Source organism: Dendrobium catenatum, unplaced genomic scaffold, assembly GCF_001605985.2.
Source record: "Dendrobium catenatum unplaced genomic scaffold, ASM160598v2 fragScaff_scaffold_1482, whole genome shotgun sequence".
Taxonomy (NCBI): Eukaryota; Viridiplantae; Streptophyta; class Magnoliopsida; order Asparagales; family Orchidaceae; genus Dendrobium; species Dendrobium catenatum.
Window position 1 is genome coordinate 534,710 of NW_021319944.1, and position 27,908 is coordinate 562,617.

Genomic DNA, 27,908 nt, shown 5'->3' on the forward strand with positions numbered 1-27,908 from the left:
GGTCATTGGACGTCCGGACATCCAGTCCAAATGCTCCACATCACCCAAATACACTGGGACCCGTTGTATTTTGGTGACGTGTTACATCTAGATTAGGATCCAGACAAATCCGGACAACGTAATAATTTGCCGATTTGCTGAGGGGTTTTCTTGCCTAAATGGCTTTGCATCGACGTCATAGAAGCTTCTTCTAAAATTGGTCAGAATCCAGTCCAAAATTTTCAATTTCTACTGGTCATTATAATAATTAAAAAAAAAAAAACTATTGAGAAGTCAAGAACTATTAATAGCGAGAAAATCCGACTCCCTGGTTTGCGCCTCCGATTCCAACGCACTTGCGATGTCTTGAGATGGCCAATGCACCTGCGATGTCTCCCACGCTTATCCCCCGATCGTGCTAGCGATGGCCGTGCTATACGCGCTGCTCTCACCTCTTCCCTCCTCCACCGCCATCCATTTATTGTAGCATCTCCATCCATACGACATCAATCATTGTTGCACATTTATCGAAGCTACTGTATCTATCGCAATCCATTTGCTCTGATCACTAAGATCCAGAGGTCGCCAGCAATGTCCAAGGCCCGTGTCTACGCCGATATCAACGTGCTCCGTCAAAAGGATTACTGGGACTACGAATCTTTCATCGTGCAGTGGGGGTAACTTTGCGTAACCCTATGCACAATTGCCTCTTTCTTTGGGATCTATACTTGATTTGGCTTATGCTTTTGGGGTTTGTTTGAGGGTTCAATTTGCCGATAGATGGAAGTTCGCCCGACTTTACGGTTTTGTTCTGGTTTCTATCGTGTTTGTGAGCTGTGCCTTGTGTGCCCGCTAGTATTCCTAGGTGATTTTTTTGTTAATAATTAGTTTCATTCAATTCTAGTGATCAGCTGATTATCCGAGGTTTCTCCCATGATTTTGATGGGAATTACGGGAAAAAAAAAACAACCTGACCAATATGGGTCCGGCAATGGTCAAATCACTTTTCTAGCTGCCTATGTATGTTCGACATCACGATTGCTCTTTCAAGAGAATTTTTTTTTAGGATGAAGGAGTGGAGTGGTCAACTTTGGCAAGAGATATTTTAGATATTTGATTGTATATGTAGAGAGCAGAATCGAATGATTTGAGGCTTCAAGTTTATGCAGCTTGGTTGTCATTTCATTATTGGAAGGGTTGATCTGAATCATTTGTTATATCATTACATTCTGAATTCAAAGGAGGATTGTGTATTTGTGTTGATGAGCATGACCAAGAAGTTGATTCGTTTGTTTGGTTATTGTGACTCATATATAGTCATAGTTGTGCAATCTGCAATGAGAATGATGCTTTAACTTTGAAGAGACAGCTTACATAAGTTGGCAGCTTAATAAGGTTTCAGAAATGTGATTCCTTGCAATAAGTTGGCTGTAGGTCTCTTATTTTAGTGCAAGATGCTATATTGGCCATGGAACTTTTGTTTTTCTAATTCTTGGAATATTGGATAGAATTTCCAGCTTCAGTCCGGTTTTGATTTTCAGATTTTCTAAAACTTAGACATAGGAGCCTATAACTATTGGAAGCTCTGCAAAATTGTACATTTGACATGCACGAAAATTTCCAAAGCTATTTATTATTATTTTTTATATAATTGATCATTCATCTTTTTTTTTTTCTTGCTTGTTGAAGTTTTTTCAAGATATGGTTAACCTTCTTAGTTCTATGTCCGTCATAGTGTATCTGAGCTTCATTCATTTATGTCTTATAGCCTGTAATAAATCCATGTTGGGGAAATGGGTACGTTGTTTTATGCAGTGCTCGGATTATTTTAAAAAATAAAGAAAAAAGAGACTCTTGGATTGTTGATGATTTCCATTTTTTGTCAATTACTGGAATAAAAGGGGATTGCTAACTAAGTTTAACTTTGTGCAATTTGAAATATAGAGAGATTAGGCTTTCCAGTGTTATTTGTTTAGCTTCACGTAAAACCCCTTTGAGAATATTCAGATGGATATCTGATATGCCTCGACCGGTCCAGCCGGCCCAGCTCTTGGGCCGGCTCATCACATACAACAAGCGGAAACCTGTAGTGCCGCAGGTTTCAAATCCCGCCCCCTTGGGGTGTGGTCCGTTGCTTAGGGAAGAGAGAAGGGAGAATGTTTAGTCCTTTTGGGTTATTTTTATGTTTTGCTTTAAATAGGAGTTTTGGTTTTGGGTTAGGGCATCTTGAGTATTGCTGAATTTTTTGTTTGGTGCTTGGCGTCTTGGGCTTTAGGTGTGTCTAGAGATTTTGGAGAGATATATCCTCCTCTTGAATAGAGGATCACTTGTATCTTGTTATTTTTCTTTCGTTTCCATCTTTTCTATAAGAGAATTAATATTTTTCTAGTTTGGAGGGAGATTTTAAGTGACTTTTTACTATTTTCTTCCGATATTGATAGGTTTCACATGAATTCTTCAAGCGCTACCTATCAAATTGGTATCAGAGCAATTTTTGGGATTGTTTTTGGGTTATTTTTTTTTAAAGCGGCGGCTGATTTTTGTCTGAAGAGGGATTATTTTGCTGTTTTTGAGGTCAAGATCCAGATTTTGAGTCCAACAAAAATCCGGGTATCTATGGAGGCCAAGAAAGTGAACACGTTGGGAGAATGCCTTGAGGGAGAGATGAGCCAAATGAAAGAATCAGTGGAGGATAGAATTTCCTCCATTGAAGATAAAGTTTCAGATCTTCATGAGGTGATGAAAAAGATGCTGGACAATCAAAATCAAACGACGGCATTGGAAGCAAGAGGTTTGGTAGGGAGAAATAGAAATTCTGAAATTCGTAAGAGTCAAAACGATGTGGAGATTATAGAGGGGAGTGGTAGAAGGTATGGTGAGAGGCGTGTTTATGGGGGGCATGAACCAAGGGGTGTTGATTGGGAAAGAAAAGAAGGGGATTATGGTAGGAGGGGTGTTGATTTGGAAGGAAGGAGGGGAGAAAGTAAAGATGGGTATGAGTATGAGCGTGGAAGGGAGGATTGGGACATTTGGGAGGACCAAATGCTTGCAGAAGGGGAAATTATGGAGGAATCAGGAAAAATGGGGGAGATTCGAAGGTCTGGAAGCTGAAGATGTCTATATTTGAAGGGGAGGACGCAGATTAGTGGATCTACAAGGTAGAGAGTATTTCATCGTCAATGGGTTGACGGGAGAGGAAAAATTGACGGCAGTTGGCTTATGTTTGGAAGGGAAGGCGTTGGCTGGGTACCAATAGAGAGACATGAGGAGGCCCATACGGAGTTGGAGAGAGTTCAAGGAATGCTCATTTGAATGTTTCCAAATCGGTAGGGGAGGGGACTTCTATGAGTAGTTCTTTGCACTAATACAGGAAGGCTCAGTTGAAGATTATCGCGAGAGATTTGAGTACATGGCGAGTCGATTGGATCGACTATCGGAGGCTATTCTTGAGGAAAATTTTATGAAGGGACTCAAATCAGAGATCTGGGAAGTAGTGAAGGTCACGAGGCCTTGTGGCTTAGGAGAGGCTATGAAGCTGACACAACTGGTGGAGGATCAGAAGTACTAGAAGAGAGGAGCCAGAGGCAGCAATTCAGGATGTTCTTACAGAAGGACTACCACTCTCTTAACACCCAAGGGGTCCGCATCGGGCAACATTCAGGAGACTCTAAGGGAGAAGCCAGGAGGAGGAAGTGGGGGAAACTTCAAAAGACTAACGGAGAGGGAGATGCAGGAGAAGAGGGCGAATGGACTATGCTTCAGATGTGATGAGAAGTATACTCCAGGGCACAGGTACATGGACCAAACTCTTCAGGTTCTCATCATTTGTGATGACGAGGAAATTGAGGGAGGTAAGAGTGAGACAGGGAGAGAGGAGGTGGACAAGATACATTTGGACGTGGTAGAGATCTCCCTGAACTCAGTGGTAAGATTCACTCCAAGTCATACCATGAAGGTGAAGGGGAAAATAACAGGCAGGGAGGTGGTGGTGTTTATTGACTGTGTGGCTACCCACAATTTCATTTTTAACCAGGTCGTGGACCAATTAAGGGTGACCTTGGTGGATACAGGGTGTTATAGAGTGATGATGGGTATAGGGAGGGTGAAGATGGGCCATGGGATATGTCGGGGAGTAGTGTTAACCATGCAGAGGGTTCAGGTGAGGGAGTATTTTCTCCCATTGGAGTTGGGGAGCAATGACGTCATCATGGGGATGAAGTGGTTGTAGACCTTGGGGGACACCAAGGTCAATTAGGGAGCATTGATGATGGATCTGATGGTGGAAGAGGCGAGGGTAGTGATCAGGGGAGATGCAGGGTTTTCCAAACCATAATATCACTTAAAAATATGGTGAGGAGCATATAGGAGATGGGGGAACGATATCTGGTGTAGCTACATAGGCTGGAGGGGATCAGATTGGAAGAGTGCGGGGACATTCCTCTTTCTGTATTGCCATTGATTCCTTAATTCAGTGAGATTTTTCAGTCACCTTAAGGATTGCCACCGCTAAGAGAGCAGAAGCATGCTATCATCTTGAGGGAATGTATGTCACTCATCAATGTCAGGTTCTAGTGCTATCCACAATTTCAGAATGATAAAATTGAGAAGTTGATCAGAGAGATGCTGGAGGCATGGATTATCAAGCCCAATGTGAGTACTTTTTCTAGCCCAATGTTATTTGTTAAGAAAAAAGATGAAAGTTGGAGGTTCTGCGTGGACTACATGGTGATGAATAAGGAAAATGTGCTAGATGAGTTTTCTATCCTAATGTAGATGATTGGATGAGCTGAGTGAGGCAGTTATTTTCATAAAAACATATATGAAGTCAGGGTACCATCATATTAGAATGAAAAGGGAGGATGTGCCTAAGACTGCTTTTAGAACTCATTAGGGGCATTATGAATTTCTAGTGATGTCTTTTGGCCTCACTAATGCCCTAGCCACTTTCTAGTCTCGCATGAACAAGGTTTTCCGACCCTATCTCAAGCGATTTGTGCTAGTATTTTTTGATGATATTCTGGTTTACCACAGGTTAGATGGGAGCATTGGGAGCCCTTGAGGAAGGTTTTAGAGGTATTACATGAGCATCAGTTGAGGGCCAATATTAAGAAATATTGGTTTGTCTAGGCCAATGTGGAGTATTTGGGACATGTAGTTTCTCAGGAGGGTGTAGCTATTGATCAGGACAAATTGAGGTTATGTTGGGATGATCTCAGGGAGTTGAGGGGATTTTCAGGGTTGACTGGCTACTACATGACATTGGTGAAGGGCTATAACACCATCGCATGACCACTGACAGAATAATTGAAGAAAGATAGTTTCTGTGGGGGGAGGTGGCCATAACAACTTTTTAGAGATTGAGGCCATGACCACTGTGCCGGTCTTTGCCCTTCTAGATTTCACTCAGGTCTTCATAGTGGAGACAGATGGCAGATGCCTCAGGGTATGGATTCAGAGCAGTAGTTATGCAGAGCCATCGGCCCATCGCCTACTTCAGCCAGGTGTTGACAGCTAAAGCTAGGCTGAAGTAAATCTATGAGAGGGAGTTGATGGCCATTGTGCTAACCATCTAGAAGTGACGACCCTACTTGTTGAGTCGGCTTTTCATTGTTAAGACGGACCAGCGGAGCGTGAAGTATTTGTTGGAGCAAAGGATGGTGACAGAGGAGCACCATAGATGGTTGTCAAAGTTATTGGGATATGACTTTGGAATCTAGTATAGACCGAGGATAGAGAACAAGACAACAGATGCCTTGTCCAGATTTACGGGGGAGTTACAGATGATAACAGTGTCGATACCACTGGTGCTGGATTGGAGGGTCATTAAGGAGGAGAGTACATGGGATGAGGAGCTGGGGAGAATTAGGGTAGATTTATTGTAGGATGAGAGTGGCCATCCAGGATATTCTTTAGAAGGGGAAAGGCTTCTATACCTTGGGAGATTTTTGACGCCTAAGGCATCAGTCCATATTTCACACCTGCTCCAGGAGTTCCATGGGAGCGCTGTTGGGGGTCATTCAAGGGTGCATACATGAGACTAACCTTAAAATTGTACTGGAAGAGGATGCACAAGGATGTTTAGGAGTTGGTAACCATATGTGAGATTTGTTAGAGAAATAAGTATATGTCCATGGCTACAAGCGGACTACTACAACACTTAGCTCTATCAGATCGGGTGTGGGAGGAGGTATCCATGGACTTCATCGATGAATTACCTCGATAGGATGGGTTCACTATGATTTTAGTGGTAGTAAACAAACTGAACAAGTTTGCTCATTTAATTCCCCTATGACTTTATTGAAGGATGAGAGTGGCCATCCAGGCTATTCTTTAGAAGGGGAAAGGCTTCTATACCATGGGAGATTTGTGATGCCTAAGGCATCAGTCCATATTTCACACTTGTTCCAGGAGTTCCATGGGAGCGCTGTTGGGGGTCATTCAGGGGTGCAAAAGACATACATGAGACTAGCCTCAGAATTGTACTGGAAGAGGATGCACAAGGATGTTGAGGAGTTGGTAGCCATATGTGAGATTTGTTAGAGAAATAAATACATGTCCATGGCTACAAACGGATTACTACAACACTTAGCTCTATTAGATCGGGTGTGGGAGGAGGTATCCATGGACTTCATCAATGAATTACCTCAATAGGATGGGTTCACAATGATTTTAGTGGTATTAAACAAACTGAGCAAGTTTGCTCATTTTATTCCCCTATGACTCCCATACATGGCAATGACAGTGGCATCAGCTTTCATTAGGGAGGTAGTCAGACTGCATGAGATACCATAGTCTATAATATCCAACAGGGATAAGGAGTTCTTCAGTCACTTTTGGAGTGAGTTATTCAGGCTACAGGAGACAGTACTAAAGATGAGCACTACCTATCACCCAGAGACAGATGAGCAAACAGAGGTGGTTAATAGGAGCTTGGAGGCATACCTATGATGCTTCGTTCCGGAGACACATTGGCTATTGGAGTTAGCATGGGTAGAGTACTAGTACAACACTTCATATCATTCGCCCTCTCAGATGACCCCATACAAAGTGTTGTGCAGACGCGGTCCACCTCACATGGTGCATTTTGGGCATAGTAGCACCCCAGTTTCTTCAATATATGAGTATTTGGAGGAGAGAGACAGGGTGTTAGAAGAATTGAAGAGGTATCTGTTGAGAGCTTAATAGATTATGAATAAACATGCAGATGGGCATAGGAAGGACATTCAGTTTGAAGCAGGGGATAGGGTGTTCTTGAAGCTTTGACCTTACAGACAGAGGAATGTTTCTAACAGGAGGAATGAGAAGCTGCCTTCAAGATATTTTGGCCCTTATGAGATATTAGAGAAAATTGTAGCAATGGCGTATCGTTTGAGGTTGCTCCCTACCTCCACCATACATTCAAAGTTTCATGTATCACAATTGAGTAGAGTTGTAGGGGATCACACAATGAGTTTAGAGTTGCCAACAACATTGACTAAAGATTTGGAAATGGTATTGGAACCCCTTGAGCTACAGGAGTGCGCCAGGGAGAAAGAGGGATACAGGAGGTGTTGATCAAGTGGAGGGACCTTCCAAATTATGATGCTACATGAGAGCCTTATGGGAGGGTGCAACATCAATTCCCGTCTTTCCACCTTGAGGATAAGGTGGTTCTTTGGGAGCAGAGTATTGATACGCCTAAACTGGTCAAGGAGGGACCGATCTAGCCAACCCAGCCTTTGGGCCGGCTCATCACATACAGTAGCCGGAAACTTATAGTGCCGCATGCTCCAATTCCCGCCCCCTTGGCGGTGGGGTACACTGCCTAGGGAAGAGAGAAGAGGGGGGGGGGGGGGGGGGGGGTTTGTCTTTTTGGGTTTTTTTTCTGTTTAGTCCTTTTGGGTTATTTTTATGTTTTTGCTTTAAGTACGAGTTTTGGTTTAGGGTTAGGGCATCTTGAATATTGTTGAATTTTGTGTTTGGTGTTTGGCGTCTTTGGCTCTAGCGACGTCTAGATATTTTGGAGAGATAGATCCTCCTCTAGAATAGAGGATCACTTTTATCTTGTTATTTTCCTCCCGTTTCCATTGTTTATACAAGAGAATTACTGTTTTTCCTGGTTTGGAGGGAGATTTTGGGTGACTTTTCTCTGTTTTCTTCCGATATTGATAGGTTTCACGTGAATTCTTCAAGCATTACCTATCAATATCTGGCGAAACTACTAAGATGAGTTACTAAATGACTTCAGTAGAGAGAGTATATTAGTAACATATATGGAAAATACAACAAAACTAGAGACTTGGGTGGAAAAGAGATAGAAATAGTGTGAAACAAATGACTAAGTAATATAATACCAGATGAAACATTTGACAAGAATGAACAAATAACAATAATTAATTAATCCTAACACAAAATAGTTGGTATAAGGCTAGTTTGAATGATGATTATGATGATCACATAAAAGTTTAGTAGGCAATTCGTAATATTGTTTGTTTTCATAATTTTTTTGCATAGAAGCTTTCATTTAGAGTAGCTATTAAAAAAATCATTTAGCTACATCTTCTCATATGACATGTTGGTTTAGTATTTAGCTACTTGAAAACACATTTTTACATAAAGGAGGGCGTATTTTGCATGGTTCAGTGAATATTGTTGTTGTTATACTATGTTTATCAAAGCTACTTTTGGTATAATTCATGATAGCTCGAGTTTGGTTCTTTTTTTTTTTGTTATGCAGGGATCAGGATGATTATGAGGTTGTTAGGAAAGTTGGAAGAGGAAAATATAGCGAGGTCTTTGAAGGCATTAATGTTTCCAATGATGAGCGCTGCGTCATTAAAATCCTTAAACCTGTCAAGAAAAAGAAGGTACTGTCTGCTGATATTAATGCAGATCATATTTATGTTATGGATTCCTAGAAACTGAACCAAGATTCCACTATTTGAATTCTTTACTTTTGTTTTTGCTGAACCTATATCTATTTCAATTTATTTTTGCATTGTGGGAACTTCCTTTCGAGTTGCTTATTTGTAACTGTAGAAGCAGATGTCTACCAGTTAGCGAAATTCAACTGCATCATGGAAATTAGAATTTTGCTGCATTGTGTTAAACTTACCTAGTTTAATAAACATATAAATTGTTAATCTGATACCCCCTTTTCACCATCGTCTGAACAATTTACTAATAGATAAGATAATTCTGCTGCTTTTTTATTTGTTAATGGTAGAACCATCTTTAAGTACCAATCCATCCAATACGAGTAGTTAATTGAATCACGCATAACTCAAACTAATCATTATTCAAAATGCTAAGTTTTTTTGTTGGCTTCCACTGAAAGATTTCATTTTACTTGTAAGCTGGCCAAGTTGTTTACTTTCATCGCCATACATTCCGTGATATTACTATCAGCTTGTGGTTATTCCAGTGAGAAAGTTTCAAGAGAGAAACAACACAAGCTTATCTTATATAAAGTCTTTTTTTGCAGATGCAAAATTAATTCACTTGAACATTGGTATGAACATAAAAATTAATAGGAACGATGGCCTGTCTCCTCGGTGAGGGAATTTAGTTTTTGGGTATAAATTTCAATTATATAGTTTTTTTTTTTTTTGCAAATGCAACAGTACTTCACTTGAAATTGTTATAAACATTAAAATTAATAGGAACTATGGTGTGCATTGATAGGCCGGTTCACCCTGAACCGGCCCAGGAGCCAACCCAGTGGCCGGCTCAGGTGTATAGGAGGCGGAAAAAAGGGGGTCCGCCTCATTTATTGCTGCTTCCCCTTTGGGCCAATGGGGAGAGGGGGTTTGGGAGGCTAGTTTGAGAGGGGAAATTTGAATGAGAGATGTTTGAATTAGAAAATTAATTGTATGAATAGGGGGATTTGTTTGAGAGGGAGTTTTTGTCCATGATTTTGAGTTTCTCTTGGAGTTCTTGGGATTTTGGCTCTAGATTGTTTGTCTAGAGATTTGGGAGAGAATGATCCTCCTCTCGAATTGGGGATCACTTGTATCTTGCTTTGTCTTTGTTTGACTTGATTCTCTTAGTGCAATCCAACATTTTTGGGACTGATTTCACCCAGATTTTGTATTATTCTCACTGTTTTCTCCAATTAGTGATAGGTTTGCTTGCAAACTCAAGTATTTCCCTTGGGGTTACTTGCGAACTCAAGTATTTCCTATCAGCATTCTGTAATTAGTAATCCATATATTTTTTTTTCCTATAAGGAAGTACAACTTTTGGGCATAAATTTCAATTGTAATGATTTTAATTAAGTATGTTGGCCTGAAGGACAGAATCAGGCTAGTGAATGTAGCTACATAACTGATATGGATTTGAGCTTACTGCTCAGTAATGTTAATGACATTGTGAGTGTCATTGAAGAATAACTCTTTATTCAATGTGTTTTCTATTGTGAACGAACTTGATCAATGCCACCCCACCTATAACAGTATAAAGGCTCAAAACTTAAACATGCAAATATCATCTTATCATATTTGCTAAACATTTATGTAATGATAATCTGTAATATTTATTATTATAACATTTTCTTGTTATTGAGAATATATATTCTATTGTATTTTTTATTCCTCTATTCTCTTACCTTTATGTAAACATGTTTGAACTGTGCTTGAATCAAGTAAATAAAATGTTACTCTATGTTTTCTATCACTGTCTGCCCACTCCAATTTTTCAATCATAGAGCACACTAAGGACTTTCTTGAATTGATGATTAAATTTGATTGCTTAATTATTTTTTATTGCCTATTTTGCAGATAAAGAGGGAGATTAAAATACTTCAAAATCTTTGTGGTGGTCCCAATATTGTAAAGCTTCTTGATATTGTCAGAGACCAGCATTCTAAAACTCCTAGCTTGATATTTGAATATGTGAACAGCACAGATTTCAAAATCTTGTATCCGACACTGACTGATTATGACATACGCTACTATATTTATGAGCTGCTTAAGGTTTTCCCTCAGCCTTTTTTCTTTAATCGAGGCCATTATGTTTTTAATGTATTCCTATTGTAAGGACAATGATTAATAACTCTCTCTCTAAATAAGAATCTTTCCAAATGAAACGAAGGTATTCTTAAAATCTGATGACATTTCACTTCATGTATTGCATATGTTATCATCTTAAGATAAGTTATTGGTATATGCTTTATTTGGAGATTAGGTTTAAGTTTCTAAAGTAATTTCTGATTTTTGTGACTTAATTAGACTTAAATAGCAACAAAGTGCATGCTGAATAATTTAACAGAAGGTTCTTAAGTGGGGTTTTGGCCTTTATTACCTTATCATTGACGGCTTTAGACAATCCTTAAATATTGGCTCAAAACATTTCAACAGTACTTTTTGTTATTGATCTTGGAGAATATCAGCTAGTTTAGCTGAAGTAAATAGGTCCTACTGTTGTGCTCACATCTTGCGGTGAAACCAATAATACATTCAGAAATACCTAAAGAGTATCATCCAATCTCTCCCCCAAACAAAACAGCGAGTAAATTGGCTTGCGGAATTGGCATTGTTCACTCTGGGAAATTGGTATCTGCATATTTCTTTAAACGCTTTACTCAACCTCTAAATAAGTCAATGAATCTGTCTTCACCGTAATTCTACCTCTAGCAATTGCTATGCTTTTATTCCTATATATTATATTTGTATTATTTTGCAGCAGCTTATTGTTTTAAAGAATCAAATGCCATTATTTTAATCTTTTTGTTTGTAAAATATTTTATCACAAGGTCTTTTAATTTGATTATACTTTGTATTTCTATAAATCTAAATGACAAAACTGTATATAAAATTGCACAAACTACAGAGATTGCTGAAGCAAATCACCATCTAATGAGTTATAAGTGAAATTGAAGCCAACTTAATTCATGATTTTTCATGTGGGTAATGGAACCTATATTAGGTAAGTGAATGTTGATCAAAATAACCTAATTCTACAAATTTTAGATCTTAATCCTTGGAAGACAGAAGAAATTGCATGCTTCTGTCAGATTGCTAATTAAGATATTGTAATTATCTAGGTCGCTTTTTTCTGCATACAAATTTTACATGTTCTTATAAGCAAGGTGGCTACTCATCATCTTCTTCAAGAAAATAAATTTCAGTTACACATGTTTATTATTAAGCGTAGTTTTGGCATTGATGTTTTTTTCTTAATATTCTGTTTTATTTTTCAACATTTCTGGTTGTAGGCATTAGATTACTGCCACTCACAAGGAATCATGCACCGAGATGTTAAGCCTCACAATGTTATGATAGATCATGAGCTTCGAAAATTGCGCTTGATAGACTGGGGTCTTGCTGAATTCTATCACCCCGGAAAGGAGTACAATGTTCGTGTTGCTTCGAGGTAAATGCATTGTTTGTATTGATCACATTGGTGCATCCCTTTGATGTTTCCTTTTGCACTTAGATGTTTTTTTCTAAGCTATTTGAAATGTTCAACAATATTATAAGGGTTTTCTTGTTGTTTTTGTAAATGTCTTCTGATCATCTGTAATATGTGTTGCAGCATCTTTAATTCCAAGCAAAATGCTTACGGTAATGATGATGATAATTCCAAAAAGAATGCTTATAATAATGATGATGACTAGTTTCCATATCAGATCTAGTAGCTTGTCCGTTTGTATCTTAGTAGCTATTTTGGGTATTTATCACAAGAATATATGTTTGGACCCAAAATTTTCCTTAGGCAATGCTAGAATTCACTAATAAGAATGACTAACAACAGAGATGTAGATAAAGAAGCTTTAAGATTTCTTATTGTATTGCCAAGTATAAGATTTATTGCAATGATTGCATGTGTCCCGGGCTTGTTCTCTGATCCCTTTTGTATAGGTGGAGACCCCACCCCTTAGTTATAGGCAGGGTTGAGGCATAATTTTATTGGAAAGATTGCATTTATGACAAATAAATTACATGGCTAACCTTCATAAATACTTGCTACAAAATGAATATTGTTAGTCTATATACATTAAATGTACACGGTGATTTCCTAATAAGGAATTAATCCTCATGAAGTTATCAACTAACTTCACCAAGGTATACTAGGGTTGTAAGTGAGCTGAGCCAGCTCTAACTCGACTCGTTAACAATCTAATGAGGCGAGCTTACAAAGCCATGAGTTCAAACTTGAGCCTATACTTGAGCTCATATTATAAAAGCTCGAGCTCAACCTTGCTTGACTATTAAGCTTGTTGAGTCGTTTGATTAACTTAAAATATATTTAAAAAGTAATTTTAAATTTGCACTATATAATATGTTTTAACTTTTTAAAATTCTCTCTATATAATTTCATTATTTTATTTGTATATTAAAAGTAAAAATTCCTTAAAAATTGAAAAAGTTTAATTTTAAACTTAGAAATCAAGCTCAACAATATAGTCAAGCTCGATCTTTCCAAACGAGCTCATGCCTAATTTTTTTTTAATGAGTCAAATTTGAGATGAGTAAGAATTAAATAACCTCAGTTTGGTTAGGTAGATACTTGTGGCCTTCGAAAATTCGTGCCTCGGCCTCTTTGCGACCCCTTTCTATCTATCGGATCTTGGAGGAGAGTTTTAAAATTTAAGATCTGAGGCAAATTTTCAGAAGGCAGATTGGGTTTTTAATAAAGCGTTACCTAGAGATTTTGCCCTCATTTTGCGAGGACTTTATGATCTGAGTTCATGTTTCCTATAGGTGCAAGCTCCTATAGTTAATTACCCTCCCGATAATTAGGGAGAACTTTCGATTAAGGCTAGTCATCAAGCAGATACATAGTATCTGGTGTATAGTAGCAACATGATTTTAGGTATTTAAAAATTTAATATTTAAAATTAGAAATTTACCATCCTGTACTTAAAGCGAATGGTGGGGGAGTAATGATAGACTCAACCAAGATCTCATGGTTCTGTCATCCCGAGTCATCATGATCTCTAGTCTACTTAGTCAGAGGAGTTAGTCGACCCATCATGATAGAAGGATTCTTGTCGGTAGCCATGAGTTGCTTCGTCCAAAGGTACCTTGTAGACATGGGGTAAATATTTGTCTAAATAGACAAATTTGAATCCACCTTAGCTAATGGAGGGCTTTGCGCCCTATTGGTCAGATCCCATTGGTTCATTACGTAATGATTTAACACCGTTGGGGAACATACGAGCTCTGACTATGATCGTAATTTAAGGCGACAAAACTACTCGGTCAGAGGGTCTTGATCATAATCATTTACCTATGGTGCCATTTGGCAGCGAAACAACCGATTAGAGGACACATGTCACTCTCGTACTGGCAATAGACGGAGTGAAAATGAATCATAGTGATATTCCCAAGTAGACATTTGTTCTTTGTTAGCTGAAGTGATTTTTATATTTGTCAACCTCAGCAAATTATTACGAAGGGTGTACGAGTATTTTTTTCTTTAAGTATTTTAATGATTTATTCCATTTTAAATATCTTGATTTTAGGTGATTTTTAGAATTTTAGATTTTCATGGGCATTTGGACATTTTGGAAGACATTATTTAAATATTTAAGGTCTCATCCGGTTGAGATTTTTTGTCAATAAGTCCATCATTGGGATATTCATGGGCATTCTTATTTTGTTAGTCGAACATTGTCGACTCTGTTTATTTGTCAAGAAAGGATCGGGTTCGTTATCAGCTTTATATCTATATTAATGAATCTTTCTTGTTATAGACCTTGAAGGCCTAATATGAATGTATAAAATAAATATCCCGGTCGACATCGTGACAATATATTTGTTTGATTGTTCGAGTCTGTCGACTCCTATCTATTCGCATAGAAGGATTGAGCTCGAACTTAGGCTCATTTCTTAACCTGCGTAGCATCCTCAGGTGTCACATATGTACAACACGCTCGTTGGGGCCCATGCGAGTGAATGCATTTGCATGATGCATTTTGTGTATTATAACATATATATGCATAATATAAGCGCATCATTGCACATTTCAATGTGCGTGTGTGTGTGGGAGGGGAGGGGGGGAGTATTTTGTGATTATCAGTTGTGCAAATGAATTCCGGTGCCCCTGGCTATTCGTCCCAGTTCCCCTGGCTGCTGTTCTGGTTGGTTCCCTTGGCTGCCTTTTTCGGTCTTTTATGTGGCTTTTTGGGTGTTGTTTCTGGATTGATTTATGGCCTTTCATTTCCCTTACCTGATTGGTTTATTTGGAATTGTTTTATGGACTGTTTAGCTGCCCTTTTTATCCTATATATATTAGATGTTTTGAGAATAAAGAGAGAGTGTTGTGTGCTAACTTTGGAAATGAAAATCTCAGGGTTTTTCTTGGAAAAGCTTGCGAGCTTGTTCCATTTCTTCCTCTCCTTCTTGGGAAAGCTTGCGATCTTGTCCTCCACTTCGTCTTGGCTTCCTACCTCTTTCTTCTCGCCGCAAGTGACCACCCCATCTGTATCTTTCTTCTCGACGAAAGAATGCAACTTTAGTAGTTTTTATTATAAGTTTGTAAGTGTCCTTTTTTATATGTTATAAAGTTATATTTTGTTTTAAGTGGAGTCTTTTGTATATCCTAGGAATTGTTTTTCTTTTGCTTGCAAAAATTAGGGTCTCCCTATTTTTTTGCTTACATCACTCCATATTCTGCATGTTGTCTTTTCCTTCAGTATTTAGCTCGTGGGAATATACTTCAGCATGTTGTCTTTTCCTTCAGTATTTAGCTCGTGGGAATATACTTCAGCATGTAAACAAGTTGTGGGGTGCGTTAGGGGTCTCCTACATGTCGTTTGCAAGTAAGTTGGTATCTAATGTGACGACCTGATTTTGCAAATTTGCTACCTTAGTTTACCAATGGCTTGAAGTGTTTACTATGCATTCCCTACTGCTTACAAGTGAATTGTAGTGTTATGTTGGATGTCATTTGTTGCTTTATACAGGTAGATTGATGTATTTGTCTGACAATTTTTTATTGTTGACTGTAAGGATGATCAAGCATCTATTGCACATTGTTCGTCATCACCCATAGATGGACTATTGTATGTATGCTGAGTCTCCTTCATTTGCTTGTGGATACTTGCACTTGTCGCAATCCTTTTGCATCATATCTATTATCATTGCTTACACATGAATTTATGTGTTCTTTGGTAAGTTGATAATAATTGTTGGTTAAGTCGCGTTCATTGCAAATTTCCCCACATACGTTCGTCGGTAACTTACTATGCTCATCATATGTTTACTTTCAAGGTTTATAAGGAGTTGCCATGTTTATTCTCAAGTTGGCTGACATTGATTGAAGGGATGCCATGGTATTTATCGCATGTCTATTGTTTCCATGCTCTGTCATGTATATTACAGGTTCTTTGTAATCCTTGAAGGTGATCTGCAGCATGCATAATGTACTTGACAATGTTGCTTGTTGATATTTGCATTCCAATTGGCGTGATGGTTGTCAACATTTATTGGAAACTTCATGTTATTGATTGTAAGCACGTTATTATATTTTTTATTTGATCTTTGCTTGCGAGCAAGTTGTATTTAGAGTTTTGTCCACCGCAAGTCCACTATTCATGTTCATAGGCGGATTATATATTTCATTGCAATTCTCTTATACACACCCGTTGGTGAATTGTCACATTTATTGTTTATTCCTTGTAACCGTCTGTAGGTGGACTATTGTGCACGTTGCAAGTCTCTTGCTCGTTAGCGAGCTTCATGTTTATTACAAGTCCTCTGCTAGTGTTCAATTTCGAGCTAATTCATTACAGGTCCCCTATTTACTCATTTATGTTCCATTTGAATCAAGTTATATCTTCATATTGTAAATTTTCATTTGACTACATTTTTAATTCAAGTATGCATTTAGGTCTAGTTCCTTGTAATTTGTTCAAGTCCTGGTCCTCTGTCATTTCAAATTTCGGCAGCCTCCCGGCGTCTCCCCCATTTCGAGGAATTTTCAGAGCTCGATCTTACCTACCATGCTACGAGAGCACATACGGTAGGTGTCGGGTGACAACGCGGCCGTGGTCTTCAATCCCACCACGCTACGAGAGAGTGTAGGGGTATTCGAGGTACCTGTGTAAAAGACTTGCAATTTTTCTCGTAGACACTGTATCTTATATACGGGTACTTAAAGATTGTCCTCGTCATGGTACGAGAACGGTTAAAGACCTGCCCGCATTTCAGCAAGCGTCGCACCGAGTTCCTTCCCTCCACGCTATGAGAGCATGTAGGGTGGTCCCCTAACGCGCCGCGAGGGCCAAAAGCGGGGTTTTGAGGCTTTTTGAGGTTAAGAGGCATTTTACCTTGGCGAAAGGAGGTCTGCGATGCCAATGTCAAAGGCATAAAGATCGAGGCACAAAAGCAAAGAACCTTTTCTTCTCTTTTTTTTTTTCTTTTCTTCTTATAAACTAATAATAATAATAATAATAATACAAATGGAAAGGGAAAGGGAGAGCTTAAGGAGGGATTTGTCTCTCTGTTTAAGAGGATGAAGTGTATAATGGGCTGTGAAGTGGCTTGAGCTATGTAAGGGCTGTTTTTGGGTTGGATTCAGGTGTGACGAAGCTGTTTGGGCTGAAGGAATTCAGCAGGTGGGCTGTTAGAGGGGTTGTTGTGAGTTGTAGGTGGGCTTGGGCTACTGTTTACGTGTAAAGGAGCTGTTGGCAGTGAAATGGATTGATTGGTGGGCTATTTGAGTGGAGAAATCTGTTGAATAGTAGAAGAGAGGATAAGAAGTGGGTGTTGGGGCTTGCTGTGGTTCAGATAGGAATAGAGATTCAATTGGAGCCTCATTGGAGGAGTTGGCACAGTGAGGTCTGGAGTTCGGACAACAAGCAAAAAGAGGCTAGAAATCGAGGTTGTTCCAGTGGAGTGGAGGCCGACTGAAGGTTAATCAGAGGGGTAAGGTGTTGGAGTTGGATTGGCCAGGCTGCTGAAGTCTTTGATAGAACAAATTAGTTCGGCGGGGTCAGGCATTGGCTGGAAGGTTTGATTCATGCTTCAGGGATTGGATGGGGTAGATGTTGGGAATGGAAGTGTTGGACTAGCTCGGTCATAAATCTAGAGTCCGGGTATTTTGGCTGGGTGGAAGTTTTCGGCCCAAGGAGTGGAGATGGATCGAGTGTGAGGATAGAAGGGTGAAGTGGCTAAAGAGGACGGGAGCAAGGTCGATGGGTAGAAGTGTTAGAGCAGAGGGGTGTTTGGGGTGTTGGCTTCGGTGTAAGCCTTGTGAACTTGATGTTGTCGGCGGGTGTTCGGCTATATGTGTGGGAGATCGACACTCATTAAAGGGGTTGAAAGCGTTTTGTGGTTGGGAGATGTGTTCGGCATAGTCGGGCTTTGTTCTGGGCTGCTCGACTATGGAGATCGGCTGGAGGTTTGGAGATCGGGTGTGGAGGATTCGACAGCAGGAGTTGCGATTGGCTAAAGTTTTGTGGTGTGCATTTGGGTCGACAAAATCGAGTGGCTGGAGGAGGTTCGTCGTGCAGGGAAAATAGAGAAACGAATGAGGTTTGTTCCCCTCTCGTTTTAACGACAAATCTAGAGAGATTGTCGAGGTGAGCTGAGCAGAAATCCCACGAGGAGATGCAAAGCAGTTCCGGTAGTGGGATTTGCAAGGGATTTCAACGGGATTTATATGATTTATTTGATAGATACGATGTTAGATTTTGATTATTTTATTTTATTAATAATATTAATTATTATTATTAAACATCCAAAAATGAACATATATTTTTTCTTGAGCACTAGTCTTCACACACTCACACACACACACACACTATATATATATATATATATATATATATGCATTTCAACTTGTGCGATAACACAAAATATGGATGTCCTCTAGGTAATTTCACATTGCGAACACGTCAGCATAGTTCGTTTTGCAAATGAAGGACATTCAGGACTTTGCAAAGCGTCACACTCATAGTTTAGCATTTTCAATCACGTTTGCTCGAAGCAAATGTAGGGGATAATTTAATCGTTTAAAACATAATGTCTGTTTCACAAATGGAGGTCGTTTGAATGATTTTGCATGACGTTGCATCCGTAGAACATTTTTCACCTTTGTTCGTTTGAGTTGCGTGCGAGTAGTTCATCTTGGATAAATTTGACATCTTAGGTGAATCGATGTCATATGTTTCAAGGTTTAAAATTACGTAATTGGATATTGAGATGTTTTTTGTCTGTGAGCCGATGTGTAAGCTTCAAAATTAAAATATTACTTGAAGTAAAAATAAAGGTTAAAAGTATTTTTTTTATTTAATAATCAAATAATATGTTAAATGATGACATATTAACTTTCAATTGAACTATAAAGTAGCAAATTGACATAAATATAAAACAAAAAATATACAAGATGTAAAGTGACAAATGATAAATTTCATGAAATATAATTGAAATCCAAACGCCACAAGAGCAAAACAACATAAAATATAAGAATTATATAACAGTATCATATAACATCAAGCCCGTTTGCATACTCATCTATATTAATTCCTAAAGAAAGCTGAAATAGTATGGCAATAACCCAGAAATAATTTGCACTATCATCATTGAGGGGGTGTTCATTTGAGTCATTTTCATACAAATTGCTCTTGTTGACCTCGATTTTGCCCAGACATGGGCATGATAGATTGAGTTGACCAAGTCAACCTTTGACTTGGTCAACCCGAGTCTTAATGGGTCAAAATTGACCCATTAAGCCCCTTTTGAGTCCAAATCAAATTCCAACTCATTAATGGCTCAAACCTCATACCCATTGGACCCATTTGACTGAGTTGACCAAGTCAACACATAACTTGGTCAATCCAAGTCATAATGGGTCAAATCGACCCATTAAGACTCATTTAAATCCCTATTAAATGCCCATTCAATGCTCTAATCAAATCCCTTCGTTTTGAAATCAAAACCACGGCCTCCTAGCTCTATTTCCCTCCCAAAATAGCTGGTGATTAGATCTAGGCCGTTCAAGATAGGTTAGGGGGTTTAAATAGAAGAAAATTAGGTTATTTTTGGATCTTTTTGCTCTTGCTCGACTTAGAGACCTCCCTAGGCTCTGAGATTTGGGGAGAGCAATCTAACATCTTTCCCTCACCTTCTCCAACCAAATCCCGACCTCCTCGAGTCGCCGGCGGCGAAATCCCGGCGAGACCAAGACCCCACGTCCCTTCCAGACTGATTTTCGTTCGATCGAGGGAGAATCGGAGCTCGACGTTAACTGAAGAAATACTCCTGACGTTTCAACGAATCCAACGAGCCCAAGAACGCAAAAATCGGACGGTTAGATCTCTCGAAATCCCTTAGAATAGGTCACAATGCTTAGGATAAAATAGCTTTTCAAAAAGCTGATTATTGTCCAAACATATTTTCCCCCAAGATTTCTGTACATATGTAGATTCTAAGTTTAAAATTTCGTTGAATTTCGTCGTGTATTTTGAGAGAACGAAGCAAAAAACGTTTTAGGGTTTTGGTTTATCTCTTTTGAACTGTGTGAAATCTTGGCCATTGATCTCTGGATTGACGGCCCAGATCCTGTCCTTCTGCAGTCGGTCCAGCCAAGAGATCCCGCTTTGATGGATGGATTCCCGTCCGGCTCGATCTTAGCCATCCGTTTGGATGGCGGAAGATCGGACGGTGATTACGCGTGCTGACTCATTTAAGTAGCCGCGTGGGTCCCGCCAATGATTGAGCCGCCATCTCAATCATTGCCAATCATTGGCCGAGAGCCATGGATCCAATAGGAGCATGCTTTATTCAGTTTCTCTTTAGTGCCCTAGAGCCTCCAGATGCTGGTATGAGCCACGCATGTTGACTGAGCCTTTTTGAGACCTTTCTTTCCTTTGAGTAGGATTTCCTAGTCTATACCATCGTGCTAATTCCAATTTGGAAAAGATAATGTATGATCCTTAATCGAGAGTCTTCTCGGGCTCCGGCCCGGGATGTAATTAACCACGGGGGGCTTGCGCCCGTGGGAAACTTGGCCCCGCAATCTATTTTACCCCACTCGATCTCTCGTATCGGGTGGGGGAAACCCGTGACTAGGTCGTGTATATTGCTACCCATCGGGGTGTGCTGGCGACAGCATCTATCCCCAATGGTTAGTCGTATGCATGATCCAATCTTCCCTCCCATCGACCCGTTCGTGTCGAGCGTAAAGGCCTACGATCGTTTTGTCCTATGGGATAGTGCGGCCGTACCCTCTGCATTCGAACCCCCGCGAGCGGTGCTCCTTCGGAGGTCCACAGCTCTCTCCTTTGTCTCATCTATTTCAGTCATTTTTCTCATCCATAAATATTTGTCAACAACATAAAACTGAGATTATCATAAATGGAAAATGTTTGAATATTTTTGCGCAATAGTGTGTTTGTACACTGTCATTTTCATCGTGCTTATCAACCGTGGAATACGTACAGAGGTCAAAAGCGAGTTCAGGTTTCGGTTGTTTCAAGCTTGAGATGAGTTGAGCACCGCATTCTAACTAGATTAATCTAATCTGGTAATTGAAAAAGTTCCCTTTTGTATAGATATTTTAAGGGACCTGAACTCCTTGTTGATTTGCAAGATTACGACTACTCGCTGGACTTGTGGAGCCTTGGTTGCATGTTTGCTTCAATGGTGAGTGACATTTCGGTTTGTAACCAATTTAATTTAAAGATGCTCACTCTTATGTTGTTTATTTTATGGCTTGTGAAGGATTTCTCCACTACAAGTTAGTGAGGCAATTTTCTACTGTTTGCTTGCAGATATTTCACAAGGATCCATTTTTCTATGGACATGACAATCATGACCAGCTTGTCAAAATTGCTAAGGTAGCAACCAATTTCAAGATGAAGCTTTCTTCGTTGTACTTTTGGACATCTTCTTTCTTTCATTTTTAACTAGATTTACATATAGGTATATTGCTGAACCTATATTTCTGATATCCTTATTCATTTTGACCTGAAGGCATTAGATATTAGTGATTTTGTTAACCACAAAACCCTTTTTATGGTTAGCTATAAAACAGAAGCAAGGTGAAAATTCCTTCCGTCATCAGGAAAAAAAAAATCAATTTCTGTAATCATCCTTTTTTACTGACATTTTTTTATATGCTAGTAGTTTATCTTATACTCTTTTGGAAGCATACATCTAGTTGCAAGCTTCTAAATCATCACAGAAGATCAATACAAAAACTGAAGAGTAAAGACATCCAACAAAAACAAACATAAGTTTATGTAGTTCAACATCTAATAAATACATTTATGGGACATGCACAACAACTGTTATATTGAGTGAGATTTACTAGAAAATTCAACATCGGATTCCATATTGAAGCCAGAATTCACATGTAGACCTTATCCAGCATGTCACATTGTAATAGTTTCATATATTTCTTTTTCCATTTAATGTGACCTCCACTGTCAGCAGTGTATACACCCACTGTGTAGACTTCTTTTTACTATATATTTCACATTCATGCTATGAAAACCTTCGCATTGCTAGGGAACCTCTACCATTGTGATCAACCGCCATTGTCCTTGCCTGTCTGGTTTCACCAATCTCTATGCTTAAACTATGAAATCTAGAACCTTCATGTTATTTATAGAACCTCGCCCTCAATTATAGGATTTGCTTATTCACTCAGTTTACTTTTCTATTAAGTAAGCCTTACAATTAAAAATTACAATGCCAATTTATTGACCTTACTATCTAAATTTATTATCCATCAGGCAAGTTCTAGAATCAGGCAAACTTCACTTGATTTTCACCATCAACAAGCTTTATCATAATTATTTGGGGTTGGCATATGAATTAACTTGTCTCACCCAACCTAATAGAAGCAAGATCCAGTAAGTATTTTACCTAAAATAGACATATCTAAAGAAATTTAAGTCAAATCTTAACAATCTCTATATTGAGAGTGTTTCTGCATACCCTTGACCTTCTGCATTCTCCATTTGACACCTTCAGCTACGAGGGTTTCCCCTCATTATAAAAGCAAACTTTAACAATTCTTTTTTTAATTTTGAACGTAACTCCTAGTAGTTTTACATCAGTTTCCCCTCACCCAAAGGATTACATCAGCTCATCTAAAACTTCTTTGTTGACCCTCCAGTTTTTAGCATTATCAATCAACTATAATGGCTCCACCAACTTATAACCTCCCTGTTCCAGACCAAAGGTTCATGGCTTTGAGAGGACTCTTAAATTTGCATTTATCGCACTTCTGCATCAGCACCACTAAGATAGGAATTATGTTTACCTTTCTGGTGATCTACCCTCAATTGGCTTTGAGCACCACAATGTTTGATAAAGTAGATGATGGACCAAACCCTATGTGCTTGCCAGGATTGCAAGATCCATGCAAAGAATCTAAAGAAAACTTAAAATCAAAAAGGGAACTCAAGTTGCAGAATTCTTCATACATCACTATAACCAAAAAAGGAACTAATGGACGTGTACAACTCTTCCAATAAAAGTACATATAATAATATAATTTTGTATCTTCACACCTATAACAAAAACTAAGACTGTCATTGATAGGTCCCAAGTCCTGAATGAGAAAAATGGAGGGCTGCGTTAGGTAGTCGATAGCCAGCGTAAAACTTATTGAATAATCATGACATGAATACTTTAATACACCTATAATGAAAACTCTATCTCTATCCCAACAAGATCCTATCATATATCACTACAATACAAGTGTGCAACATTCATTTGTATCTTCACACCAAATATTATTGTTTATGATTGTGACCTCTATTGCTTTTGTAGATGCCACAAACATTATTGTAGAATCCAATTATTAGCCTCTGTGGTTGTGCCATCATGGGCCTCTCTTCCATCTTAGTTTTCAATGTTGCATCCACCACGGCCTCTATTGTTGCAGCATTTTGTAGCCTCAGCATAATGCCCACTTTACCAATGAAATTCAAATCATTCATCAAATTTATGCAACCGGTCGCTCAATTAGAAGACTTAATCCTTTGCCTTAGTTCCAGTTAAAGTTTATGATTAATAAATATAATTAACTTGATTTTTCAAATAGCTTACTGGCTCAAACTAAACTTTACAATTGATATAAAATTGCATGAATTTATTCGTCGAACAAATGAAATAAAGCAAGAATCCATACATTAAGAAATATAAACCAAATTTTACCAAACTACGGAGAGGGAGGATTTTTCTAATTTGCTTGTTAACTTTAAGAGTTTACATGACTGCTTGACCTATTGCAGATTATTAGTGCTAATACCTTCTCTTTTTTTTTCAAGGTTCTTGGAACAGATGAATTAAATGCTTATTTGAACAAATATAAATTGGAACTTGATCCTCAACTAGAAGCTATGGTTGGAAGGTACTTTATCAGGAAATGCAGGCACAATTTTTTTCTCTTGATGCACTAGCTTATCTTGTTATCATTTGACATGCATAGTTTGAGATGCTTATGTTTGTTTTTTTGCATGCTGATCGCAGACACAGCAGGAAGCCATGGTCAAAGTTTATAAATTCTGAGAACGAGCATCTTGTTTCTCCTGAGGTTATATTCTCTACACTTTGGAACAGTTCCATTGGAAAGGAGACCAATATCTCCATTTTTTTTTTTTGTATTTAATGATCTACTTCCATTAGTTCTTTAAGGTTTAAATTTTGTCATTCAGGCCATAGATTTTCTTGACAAGCTTCTTCGATATGATCATCAGGATAGGCTAACGGCACGAGAAGCAATGGTAATTTATTTTTCTTCTCTAAAATGTATTTTAAATAGTTTTATTGTTGTCAATATCATATGATCATCAAGATATCCATCCAAATAAAACACAAACACCACCGCCATTCACTATCAACAAATAGCTACCAGGACAAATCCAAACAAGAACACCCCAAGCAATTCAGTTTTGCATCAATCTGCATGGCTTGTCAATGAATTTAACTCTTTAATATTCAGAGTAAATCTGAATATAAATTGTGTGATTCCTATGAATTTAATTTTTTAAAAAAAGTACACGTTTTAAATATCTCAGGTCTATTTTTCAAGTGATGGTGAAATAGATGGATGGTTGAAATGGAGGAATGGATTGGACCTGTTGTGTGACAGAAAAGTATTCTCAAACTTAAGGGAAAATTCTATAAGATTGTAGTGAGACCTGCAATATTTTATGATGTAAAATATTTTCCATCAAAAGAAAAGCATAAAATTTAATGTTACAGAGATGAGGATGCTTAGGTGGATGAGTGGCTTCACTCTTAGAGACAAAATGTGAAACAAATATATATGTGAAAAGGTTGGAGTAGCTCCAATGATAGATAAGATTAGAGAGAGTTGCCTTTAGATGGTTTGGCCACATAAAATGTCAGCCTTCCACTGACCCAGTTTTGGAGAGTAGATCTATTAGATTTGGCATATGTTAAGAAAGGTAGAGATAGACCTAAAAAGATTTGGTTAGAAAGTATTAGAAACGACATTTTTTTATTAGATGTAAATGAGAATCTAACTCTCAATAGAATATAATGGAGAAAAATGATTCATGTAGTTGAACCCACTTAGTGGGATGAAGGTTTGTTGTTGTAGTAGTAGTAGTATAAAATAATATGTCAATCAATACAATAGTTGTCACTGGAATCCATAATCATCCAAAATTTCTTGAGCAAATTGTAATATCTGATAGTGGAAAAGAGAAGACTCACAAGGAAGAAGTGGAAAAAAGAGAAGAATCCATGGAATTAACAGTTGGCTCATGAAAGAAGGTCAAATAAGAAGTTGAAAATTGGATGAATGCAGAGTTTTCTAAAATTTTAAAATTAAAGAAGCTAGTTTCAATTTGTTGCAAAATTTTAAATGATCATGCTTTCCTTGCATTCCATTTCTCAAGGGTTTGTCAAGGGAACTTTTTGGAGTTAAACGTGCAGTAACATTATCAGAAGATTAAAATTTCCTGTACCTCCTGTTTATATTAGAGGAAAGCTATGAGAATGAGTTGCTATATTTACATGTACCTCGTAGTAAGATGAATATTCGTGAACTACTATTTTTCCAATTGAATCAACTTCAACCATACAAGATTCTGATAGGAAATATTTGAGTTCGCAATCCTAATGGGAATACTTGAGTTCGCAAGCAAACCTAACAATATTTGGTAAAATCAGCGAGAAAAATAGAAGAATTTGGGTGGAAGCAATCAAAATCAGTAGATAATTTTATAGAAATCAAAGCGAAGCAAGAACGAAACAAAGATACAATTGATCCTCAATACGAGAGGAGGACTATATTTCATTAAAACAATCTCGTCTGCCCCATTAATTTTATTTGAACAAAGATTTTTGTGAAATCAAATAAATGATAATATTAAAAAAAAAATTAAATTCTTGATCCACTTTAAAAATCACCTAAGATCACAAACCCTATACAAAGGAACTTTAGGTTTATAATTCACAAGCCACCAATTAATTTAACAACGGTCTTTAAAAGGTAAACAATCAATACTAGAATTAGAACTTATACAAAAATATTGCAAACTATATAATTGGAAATCGAGAATTGGTTTCACAAAACAATAAAAGCCATGTTGCATCAATACACGCACCCTCCACCCGTTATAAAACTAATGGAGATACAAGATTTTTTATTTTTGTGAGATCTTCATCGTAATGATTTCAATTGATCTAGACCTCGCAATTGAGAGTACCTTATAGGAAATCCATAAAGGAGAAAAATTATGAGGTCTAAATCAATTGAAATGATTTCACTATATCTCCTAAGTAATAAAGATTGCCTATTGTCGCATCCGATAAGGACATTGATATAATATAGTAGGTATGAATTGTGGATGATAGCTTCCATGATAGAAGTTGAATAAGCTTTGAGCCTGAGGCATTAAAGTTATCTTCAAGAGATTATTAATGGTTAATTCAGTTGTTCTCCTTAGAGAAGGATAGATCAGAGATCAAAAAGTCCACATAAGTCTTATTATCAACATTGAGCATTGGTAATAAAAATTGTGTACCTTATGAACCATTGGCATCTGTTAGTAGTAGATCACTCGACTTAATTAGCGTCACCATAATGCTTATTATGAAGAGAATAAGTAGTTGAATAGAACAAATTACAGCTAGTTGTCCACTAAGATATCCAATGATACAACAAACAACTGCTAATTCCTTTTACTTATTTAACTAAAAAGCTATTTTAAGAAGCATTATAGTATAAAAATTTTAATTTTTAACTAAAAAGCTATTTTAAAAAGCAATAAAAAGCATCCCAAATGAGAGAAATGATTCTGTACGGATGCTGAAGCGGTCTGCAGACCAACCGGAATGCACCATGTCACCCATTTGCTCGGTACCGCTTGGTACCACGGCTCGGTACCGCTGATGTGGCGCATTTTGGTTGGTCTCCAAATGACGTTTTGCGTCCGGTCTCTGCACAGAATAATTTCTCCCCAAACGAATCCTAAAAAAAGAGCAATACCATTATATTTTTGTGTAGTCCTCTTACTTATTTTAACTCATGCGGGTGTTAAAATAAAAACTTGGCTTTCTTCTTGCTACAATCATCATTTATTGTTCTTCCAGAAACATTTTTCATAGATTATACCATATAAATTGCAGGCACACCCCTATTTCCTTCAGGTAAGAGCTGCTGAGAATTGTAGGATGCGCAACTAATAATGGAGTTGGGAGTTGAGTCAATAAGTTTCTTTATACCACCTTATTATATTTGTGGTTCTATCGAGTCTGTTCATTTCATATTTATTTGTAGTTTGGGCATACCTAATTTGGAAAACATTGTATTCTAATTGAGATCTTACTTTGCTTTAATTGGGTCTCTCTCATTCTATGTTGTGCTTCATTCATATTTCGGTTCGATTTGATTTGAGACAGCTTTATTACTGTTTTGTAAAGCAACTTGTATAAAATTTTGTATCAAAAAATGATTTTAGAAATCAGTAAAAAAATTGTCTCAAATGAAACGTTCATTTAAAAAAAAAAAAC

The 27,908-nt window shown here is 37.9% G+C and overlaps 1 protein-coding gene across 1 annotated transcript; it reads left to right on the forward strand.

The window, feature by feature from the left end:
- Positions 1-319: 319 nt before the first annotated feature.
- On the forward strand, positions 320-27,765 carry LOC110097444 (casein kinase II subunit alpha-2). The gene is made up of 10 exons (XM_020823817.2): positions 320-656; positions 8,696-8,825; positions 10,737-10,931; positions 12,173-12,330; positions 21,461-21,551; positions 21,680-21,745; positions 24,191-24,273; positions 24,393-24,456; positions 24,578-24,646; positions 27,525-27,765. Exons 1-10 carry the CDS (start codon positions 358-360, stop codon positions 27,579-27,581), a joined length of 1,212 nt encoding a protein of 403 aa, XP_020679476.1. The 5' UTR covers positions 320-357; the 3' UTR covers positions 27,582-27,765.
- The last annotated feature ends 143 nt before the right edge of the window (positions 27,766-27,908 follow it).